This window comes from Athene cunicularia (assembly GCF_003259725.1).
Source record: "Athene cunicularia isolate RWA chromosome Z unlocalized genomic scaffold, athCun1 chrZ_part3, whole genome shotgun sequence".
Lineage (NCBI taxonomy): Eukaryota > Metazoa > Chordata > Aves > Strigiformes > Strigidae > Athene > Athene cunicularia.
Window position 1 is genome coordinate 105,997 of NW_020799144.1, and position 10,051 is coordinate 116,047.

Consider the following 10,051-nt stretch of genomic DNA (forward strand, 5'->3'; position numbering starts at 1 on the left):
TAAATGGCAAATACACAGGCAACCTAGCTAGAGGAAAAGCCTAGAAGCAAGCAGAGTTGTAGATAGAACTATGCAAAAGGAGAAATTTTCTCCTCCACCCCCTTTACTTACAATCTTTGAAGGTAATTTCTAAAATAAGGGACTGGATCTTAGCCCCCTCTTCCTCTTGAGCAGGAGTGATACAGTCCCTGTTTGCATCTGAGCAAGGGGTCAGGCCGGCCAGGAGCCATGGCTACAGGGAGAGTATAGCTCCTGTCTTCCAGGCTGGGTTTACCATGTAGCCAGTGTTAGTTTTAGTTTAGGCTCTTTGTATTGCCTATCCGTCAAAATTGCTTGGTTTATAGGGATGCTTTCAAGGTTAACTAGACTTCTGAGCAGAGCTGTTGTGCAAAGCTGCTGTGCTGCTTTTATCACAGAAAAGGACATTATAAACAATGCAGTACAAATGGTAAATTTGATCCATTCCATCCCTTATGTACTGTAAGCAGAACATAATTCTCTCTGTAGCCAAAAATATTTTATCGGTTTCCCTTTTAAGGAATTTGCTATCAGATTCCTCTGGAGGGTAACTGATAAAATACTCTGTGTAATCTTGATCAGTCATTTTAGTATTGCTTATAACATATTTGTTTGCTAGTCTTTGATACTGTTTTTGAGTTTTAAGATAAATGTCATGGTCATCAAATACAGTTACTGTCATTCTGAAATTTTATTTTTTTTTTGTGTAGAGTATTAATTCAAACCAAGTTGAGACAATGGAAGGTCCAAAAATAACCTGCAATACAACAAGCTCTGTAAAAGGTACAGGTTTTTTATTCCATAATGTTGCAGTCTTTAAAAGCTCTGGAAAGTTGGCACAGATTCCTACGTTATTTATTTATTCAGGAAGATCACATGTTTCATGTGACATTAGAGACCTGTAAGTGGAAAAAGGTGGAATAAGCAACTCATACACTACGAGAGTGGTGTAAATCATGATGCTGCCTACAGAGCATCAGTTTTCCAGTGTCAGACTGAAATTGTTAATAAAATGTTATGGCATTTATAGTGACTGGAAAAGCCTTAACTAATTTTATTGTAAGAGTCAGAAAAATGTTAGAAGATTCCAGGAGAGGGCAGTCTTTAACTAAATGAACACTCCAACCTTCAAATTCCAGTAAAGCCAAATGAGTTAATAAAGATAGAAGCAGAGTAACGTTTTGTATGAATAGTTTTGGGATCCAGCCCAGACTTCTTAATGTGGCAAAATTCCCATGTGTTTCAGTTAGACATTCAATATTTTGGTGAGAGGTTTACCTCTAAGGATTGCAGGACTGTGCTTGCTGATGAGAATGCTCTTTCATTGCCGAAATACATCTCTGTGTACCTCGGAGCAGGCATCTCAGTGCTGAAAAGAAGGTCACAAAAAAAGTAATTCTTCCACATCAGAAGTATGATGCTTTGGGTGTTTGTTTATGATTGCTAGGAATTATTTAAAAGTTTTCATCAGTTGGTCATTTTCTTATGTGGCTGGCTCTGTATGTTTGGATGAAGCCACAAGGTGAAAACTGTGAGCTCTGTGAGGGCCTTGGTCTTGCTCTGTCTGTGCTGGAGGCAGCTCTGCTGAGGGCAGCAGAAATGTGAGCACCTGCAGAATCTGCCAACAGGATCAGGACCAGACTCAGGGAAAGGAATGGGATTACAGTTCCAGGTGGCATAAGTTATTAACTTTAAGTAAATGGATAAAATGGGGACGCCACTGTTGTATAGCTTGGTGTTTAAACATGTAGGCTGCCGTTGTTAGTGTTGGAAAAGGAATTTTATATCCAACCTCTTCAGCAGTGTTCAGGCAATGAGTGTTATGCCATTAGAAAGCAAATGTGCAGAGAAATGATAAGGAGTTGTTAGCAATTGCAAGCTATTCATCTGTTACTGTAAATGTATGCAGCAATTTACTATACAAGGATTGTTAATTACTTTGGTGATGCAGTGTGCAAATGCATTGACTCTGGGTATTCATCTGAGTGCCATACTGCGAGCAATGTGATCTTTATGCTGCTCTTGGGGGATAGGAAGTCAATGGCCTGTATTGGTAGCACTGTATGTGGCAGTATCTTGGGCAATACAACTTCTAGGTGATGATTATTTTGATATTTTGCACTATAAGCAGTTTTAATTCAGGCTGACTTGGCAGAAGCAGATAATGAACATTGGTGGATATTGATTGTCCAGAGAGAATCACCAGTTTACGATGTCTAGTCTCATTTTGGATTCCGGTTGTAAAGCTTCTCATCCTCACTTTACACCAAAGATATTTAGCATAGATATTGACAGAGGCACACTTACCTATTTGTGTTTTCAATGGAAGCTATCCACTTTTGTGCCTTAATAGATTAGAGTTATTTTGTGTCTGTTTTGGTTTTTTTTTAAATATAAGTTCAGTTCCTATACAAACTGTAGTAATCACACTTACATGTTTTACACTTAGTGTTATCTACTTGTAGACATGAGGAGCCTGTAACTATTGTTTGTATGCTGATGAGCAGCAAAGTTTTTTTTAATCTTGGGTTTTGATATTGTCATTGATTACCATATTTCTATATATTTGCCTCTTTCACTAACCACCACCAAATCCAGATTCTGAAAAATCAGGAATGATCATCACTGCTGACCAGTAACCTGTTTTACACTCTCCATTTGCCAGCATTCAGGAGACCAAAAGAACTTTTTTCAAGATTGAGTTAAAACTGTTGCTGCTAGTAGAAGAAATTATATGAAATGATTGACAGTACTTTTTACTACATTCTCAGTTGTATTCAGCGATTTCCTTCATAAAGTGGCTGCTAAGTTCAGGACATTAATTTTGTACTTTCATGTCATGAAAGGATTCCCCATAGATTTTAAAACTGCTGCCATTCCAAGAAGTAGTAACTACTCACTTCTGTGTGGGTCTGAAGTCAAGATCAACAGACCTTTAAAACACAATGCTTTCGGAAACCCTGAGCTATTATCAGGCAGAAGTTGCTATAGCAGTGTGTTGCTGCTTGTGAAATGTAATCATAGGAAAGCAGTGGGTCAGTGTAAGGTGATGCTACTAGTTTAGCAGTGGATCTCCCACCACAGCTTAATTAAACTCAAATACATGGAGTGATACATTATTCAGTGAGGATGCAGAACAAAAGGTCAAATATATGGTATTTTGTCTAATTCAGTAGTTTGTAGGTTTTTTCTGTTTTCTGACCATGAAATTCCATGCCTATGAGTTGACTGAATACTGTAATCTGGAGGACAAGCCATTTGCTTCTACAAAATATTAGGTATAGAGCAAACAGCTTTTTATTTCTGAGAACTGTGAAACTGAATAATAATAATGCCAATGGCATGACAATACTGTAAAAAACATCTTCCTACTGAAGCTTTTAAAGTAAGCTTCTGCAGTTACAGAAGAAATAGTCTGTTCCATCTAGTTGAAAGATGATGCCTAGGATGCTTTGTTTGACAACATCAGTGATTCTGTGCTCTTTGATTGCACTCCATTAGAATGCAAGGGGAGATATATATGTGACTGCTGCAGAAGGTTAATTAAAGATGGTGGATTAATTAAAAATTAATGACTGAGATACTGATCAGCATGGACCCAGTCCTGACTCTTGCCACTGTCCAGGGGCACTGCTGAGGTCAGGGACAACAGACACACTGATTGCAGTGGGCCCATAACTGTGTCCCAGAACTTCATCTGGGAGACCTGAAGGTTAGGGAGGATTGTTGTCACTGAAGATTGTGCGATTTAGATAATAGGCAGTTGTCTTTGAATTGTTTTTCCAAAGATATATTGATACAGGTCTTTTTAAAAAGCCTCGAGTATAGACTTTGTGCAATGCCAAGAAATGACAGAGGTCCCAGAACCCCACATTCATCAAGGCAGTTCCCCCCAATACACCCTCTGCTGGCTGCTGACTCATACTTAGTTTAACTATTTGCTGGAGCTGGAAAATGGAGAGGGATTTGTGTATCTGAGAACAGATGCAAACCTTGAGTTGAAAGATGCAATATATAAATTGAAAGACATTTACCAGCATAACTCTGGCTATATGATTATTATTAGAAATATAATTATTAAATAATAATGTTCCTGGAAGCCTGAGTGATGCTGGTGTTCACTTGCATTCCTGTAGCCAGATTACTCCTCTGCTCTTTCACAATAGTCCATGAGGCTGTGTTTGGGCAAAACTTGCCAAGTGTGGTCCTTGTTTTGCATTTTCTGTGAGCTTCCCCAGAGTCCTGGGAAGAAAAAGAGTGACAGAAATTAAGTTATGTTTTAGTTTTTGGGGTGAAAATGCAATCTCATAAGTTCAGAAAACACATGAAACCCCTGCAGAGGAAAAGCAGAGCACAGCTGCTCTGCAGAGTTGGTGTGAGGCATGGTGCTAGAACTGTTAATTTTCTGAGCATGTGGGGGTTAATCAGCAGCTGGCTGACAAATCGCCGTGCTTGCCTAGCCTGGATGTAACTGTGACAATAACATAGCTCTTGTTGTGCATCCAGCTCGCATGCTGCCCACGGGAATGCCACTGTGGAGGGATGCATGGGCTCCCATGTCCATTGTTCTGGCTCGCCTGCCTGTTTGCCTGCTCCTTATGTTCCCCTCCTATTCGAAAAAGCAGAGAGACCAGCTGCAGGAACCAAAGCAGACACAAACCGAATTTGCTTGTTATGAAAGGCAGGAATTTTTACTTTCACAGGTCCTCTGAAGTTGGCATCTGATGAATTGTCCCAAGATAATGCAAAGGTACATATTTCTCCTTATACAAATGGCTAAGATCCATTTAGGTTGAGAAGCAGCAACCTCTTCCAGTCTGGCTGAGCACCTCCCAGAGCTAACAAATAAATAAGGTTACTAATGCCTGTCAGACTTTTCCTGCCCATTCCTATACGGTAGGAATAGTTATGTGTGTAGATTATTATTGTTTGAATGAACCTGTATGTGGTTGTGGGCCAGAAAGCTGGGTTGGAGAAGCAAGCTGGCTTTTGGACCAGAAAGCTCTTGTGTTTATGGTGAACCTTTGCCTTCAGGGAGCTTGCAGCTCAGCTGCCAGTCAGGAGGGAGCACAATCTGTCTTGCAAAAGCTTCATCCTTGAGATGACATGATTCATTACATCTGAAGACATAATCTCTGAGAGAGACTTTATGGGTAAATGAGTCCTTAACTGGGAAAAATACTTGATGTAAAAAATGGCACTTTAATTGTCTTCTGTGTGGAGGTATGTAACAGCTTTTGCGGGGGGACCATATTTGTGAGAAGTCCTGTTATGGCTAGTTAGTTGTATTTGATCTATAGTCTTATATTCTGCATTTTATTTATATGTATCTGCTTGCAAAACCAGAAAATCTTTGTCTTGGTGGTTTTTTATCCCCTTTTATAGCAGGATCTTGATTATTAGCTCAACTGGGTATGAAGCTAATAAAATGATGTAGGTTGAGAGAAACAAAATCTGGTAAAATCCGGCAAATTTGGTAAAGGTGGTATCTTTTTAATAGATAATGACTTGACTTTTTAAAATAACATTGGAATTTAGTGGAATGTTGTAGACTTCCACTTTTGTTAGTCCATTATAATAAAAGTGATTAACTCTAGGTTTTTTGTTGGTTTTTGTTGTTTTTTTTGTTTTTTTTTTTTTTTAATTTGAGTGCTAGCTGTGCAGAAGATTGACCATTTGTTTGGGATTCATGTTTTTCTATTGTAATCTGTCATCTCAGAATTGTATCTCTGCAGTATACATGCGTTCTGGAGTCAATGTTGAAAACATATGTTGAGGCTGAGTGTCACAGCTCATGAGTTTTGCATGGGGGCAAAGGTTCTGGTACCATATTGACTGTCTCTTGTTTTGATCTAGCAGAAGGGCTGTAGTTGACTCTATAATGAATGAACTGACCTATGATATTTCTACAGGTGTGAACAGCTCAGGCACTAGAGAAGGTGGCACCTTAGAAATATATTGCTCTTTCCTCAAAATCACTGTGTATTGACTAGTCAGGGCACGGTTAAACTTTGTAAGAGAAGAGCAGGCTGAAAACTGGAGTTTGCATGGAAATTGAGATATGGTTTGGTCTCTTCTTTGATTGTGTTTAGAGTTTGAGTCCATAGGGTTCATATCATATCTTAGAGTCAGAAATTGGCATGGTCTATCTGTTCCATTTATTAAAATGGCTAAAATGAAGAGACTGCTGCTTGGTAGTGTTTGAACTGAATTCTGAAAACCTGTAGCCCAGCTTGCAACTAAGCACAAATGCAACTGTTTGTCTTCAAAGATATAGCTCAAGTTCTTTGTTTTTAGCCTTTCTGAGACTTTGCGATTGCTTCTAAAGAAAATGAAGATCGTGTCCTATTGGGCATAGGTAAGAAATAATTAATCATTTTGACTTCCCCAAAGCTATTGATATATACTGTGATGCCAAATACACACAAGGCAGTTTCTTTAAAAGAGGTGAAGGTCATTGACATTGCAGCCTAGCTTGGCAAAAGATCGGTTATATCTGTGTCAGAGAAGGAACATCTTTTAAACCATCTCTAGTATAGATAGGCAGTATCATGACACCCTAGGATTTTTCAGTAGTATATTAACTGTTGTAGAAACAACACTCTTCAAAATAATTTCTGATAAAGTCAACATATGTGACTGAAGATGAAACAAAGCATGTAGAAATTTTAGATGCCACAGTGGTGAGTTGTGGGGCTAGTAGGAGAACATAGCCAGCTGCACCTGACGGTGCATTTAGAGACTGAAACTCAAATGGAAAAGGGGGTATTTTCAAGTTTGGGGAAGGCTCCAAGAACAATGTGCAGACATGGACTCATGGAAAACACAGCAGGGGGAGAAAGACAAGTAACTAAGCTCTGCTAGTGAGAGGTGCTGTGCCAGGCAGAGCACGTCAGGCTGGCATCACTTGCCTGTGGTCCAGTGCTGAGCTCAGAAAGAACAGCCCAGCTGGTGGCATTTCGTCAGCCCATATGCAAACTTCGGTGGCCACAAAATGAAGAGTTGCTCTGTGTGTGTGGAAAGGGAGGGGATATATGTGTGTAAATAGGGATGGTCCATGTTAGAGGGAAATGAGATGATGTAAACTCAGAGATACAGCTGTGAAATAAGAAGCTGGCAGATTTAATAATCTCTCATTAAAATAATCATCTAGTTATCCATTTTTCCAGCCATTGTTATGTCAAATGCCAGTACTACAACCATTTAATCATGTTTGTCACAGTCTCCCATCCAGGGAATACAGGAGCTGCATAAGCGAATTGAGAGTAGTAGCAACAATGCTAGTATTCACAGTTATCCTGACTTCAGTGCTTTTGAGCATAGGAAGCATAGCAGTCCTTGCCTTGCTCAAAAATGTGATGCACATACATGCAATGTTACTGCCCATATGATCAAATCTGTTTTGTCAAGTGAGACCAAAGTATTTGACTGTATCTCAATGTAGGAGGGCGTGGAGCCATTGGGTAGTGATTATGATTTGCTAATCTGAAGCCACATCTGCTTCAGTCTCTGCTTCAGTTATACCATCTGGAGGGAATATAAAGTAGTTTAAAAGCTGACAGAGTGGAAGTTCTCCACCCTGAAATTACAGCTGATACTTCTTTTTCTGACCCCTGAAATGCCTTTTCCTTCTAAGGCATCATTTGCACAGTGCTACTTGTGGCAGCTGGAGCAGGAGCCAGGCCCTCTGGCTTCAGACCATCTCAATCTCCTCTCTGATGCTTGGATGGGCAGCTACAGCAGATCCTGAGTCCTCCACAGGGGACAAGCAAGCATCTTTGGCCATGATTCATACTGTTAGGAGTGGTAGAGTGTAGATTCTTAGAGGAGCTTTAGGGTAAAAAAGAAAAGGTGAATTTGCACACAGCTTGGAACAACATTTAGGTGCTTAGAATTTGATTTACATGTATGTGCTTAGGCATCTTATGTATAAAGTAAAATTATAAATGTGTAGATATACATATATCTGTGCATATACAGGTGTATATAAATACCTTTTGTCATGAGTACAGGCTCAGTTTATATTAAACTAAGAAAAATTCCCAGTTGTACCTTTTACCTGAAAAAGAACCAACCCTCTGTCTCTTCCCTAAATTCTAATTACTTTGTAGTACATTCATGAAGTTGACTTGTTTTTGGAGAAGCTACAGCAAAACTGGTTCTGCTTGGTTTAGAAGTTACCATAATTGAGAATTTGGTTGCCCTATGTAAGGGCTGGGGCATGGACTTGCTGCCATGCTGTGGGTTCTCCTTGCCCATCTCCCGGTTGCATACTGAAGTTGACTGAAACGCTCATAGCGTAGACATCTGATGGGATTTTGCTGTTGACCTCAGCAGAGCCTAGAGGGCTTCCAGTCACACCATGTATGAGATCTCATGCGGCTGAAGTGCAGGCTGGGGAGTGAGTGGGCTATCAGATACACAATAAAAGGTGAATGTGGGAAGGGATGAAGAAGGATGAAAATAGAGTTTGGTGACAACTAGAAATTTATAAGTTGACTTAAGCTGGGTTTATTGGTTTACTTGAATGTAAAAATCAGTATATGTTCTAACCTGACTCACATAAACCTATTGCTAAATATTGTAGTTTTATTATCCTGGATTGTCTTAAACTACTTTTAAAGAAATTGTTTGCTTGGCAGTGTTGTTAAATGGCAAAGTTTTTGACAGGAAAATCGCACAGTAGGGGATAAGGAGAGAAATGGAAATGGTTGTCAGTGGGGGAGAGGAAGAGGGAAAACAGCTAAGGAGGGTTGAGTGAAGAATAGAAATGAACAAACTCTGGAATCTTGCTAGGAAGTTGGATGTGTAAATCAAAGAGGACTTCTAAGAGTGAGAATGTGAGTGCTGTTTGAATGGGTACAAATTCTTCGACTTCTGCTTCTCACTTCTTTTTCTATGTGGTTCTTGCTTTTAGAAACCTTTACCAAAAATCAGTCACCACGGAATGGTTTGTGTTGGAAACGACCTTTTAAAGAAGTGGTGTCTCCTGGAAGGCTTCTGCTGTTCCTGCTGTTTTCTTCCCCAGCCTGCCCTTTCAAGCATATTGACTGTTACGGCTTTTTCCCCACACCCAACAAAGTTTTGGGAGTATATCTTTGCAGGGGCGCTCTGAACAGTCTGTGGGTTTTTGAAAGGGTACTGACATTCCTTGCTCCCTGTTGTCTTCATCTTTGGGTTGGGACCTGGCTGCCTTGGGCACTATTTGTCTTGCAGTTCAATTTTGAGAATTTGTAGTTCATTTTTTTTGTGCGAGAGGCTTTGAATCCTCCAGGATCACTGCAGAGCCCATGAGGTCCTACCTCTGTGAGTGTCAGGGTGGGAATGGGACAATAAGGAGCCATGTGAGCCACAGATGATGGTTTTGGGGTTTGCCATATTCAGGAATTTAAAGAAGTAGGAGTAAACTGTGGGACACAACAGCATCTTGGACCAGGGTGAGCAGGAAATTTTAATGGAAACTCCTGAGTTCAGTGCTAGTCACACCTGCTGATCTTCCCCCTCTCTGTCTCCACTGGAAATTGTTGGAGATGTCTTCTGTGTCTACAAGAGAAAAAAATAATACTCTTTTTTTTTTTTTTTCATTGAAAGAAAATACACTGAAAAGATTGAGACACAAAGCCAGTATCAGCTGGGGAGAGTGAGTGAAAGAAACAAAATGGAAAGCAACCAAAAAAAAAAAGGATTTTTTTTTTCTTTCCTTTCAATATTAAGTATATGTATTATTGCCAGCCATTGTCATCCTCCAAGTCAGCAACCCTGTACGTTTTGGGAGGGAGTCTAGGAGGTGACAGCTGAATGCTGTTACCGTTGGGCATGTGACATACTGCTGGGCATATGTTTTTAAACATTTATAATTTCTTCCTGTTTTGCATAGTTGGTTTGGAAAGAGGATTTTCACAAGGCCAGTTATAAAGCTGCAAAAGTTTCTTTTTTCCAATAAGAAAAATCTAACCCCCAGTTTCCCTTCCAAGGAAACACAGCTTTTTCCACGCACCCCACCCCCCCCGCCCCCCCCAAACTTTAGGAAGGC

The 10,051-nt window shown here is 39.9% G+C and overlaps 1 protein-coding gene across 1 annotated transcript in view; it reads left to right on the forward strand.

Annotated features, from left to right (window-relative positions):
• The window catches only part of LOC113490192 (rho guanine nucleotide exchange factor 28-like), a 43,207-nt gene extending 38,409 nt beyond the window's left edge, over nt 1-4,798 (forward strand). The window contains exons 6-7 of the mRNA XM_026866479.1: nt 729-801; nt 4,722-4,798. Of these exons, the coding sequence (XP_026722280.1) occupies nt 729-801; nt 4,722-4,798 (150 nt within the window). The remainder of the gene's footprint in view (nt 1-728; nt 802-4,721) is intronic.
• The last annotated feature ends 5,253 nt before the right edge of the window (nt 4,799-10,051 follow it).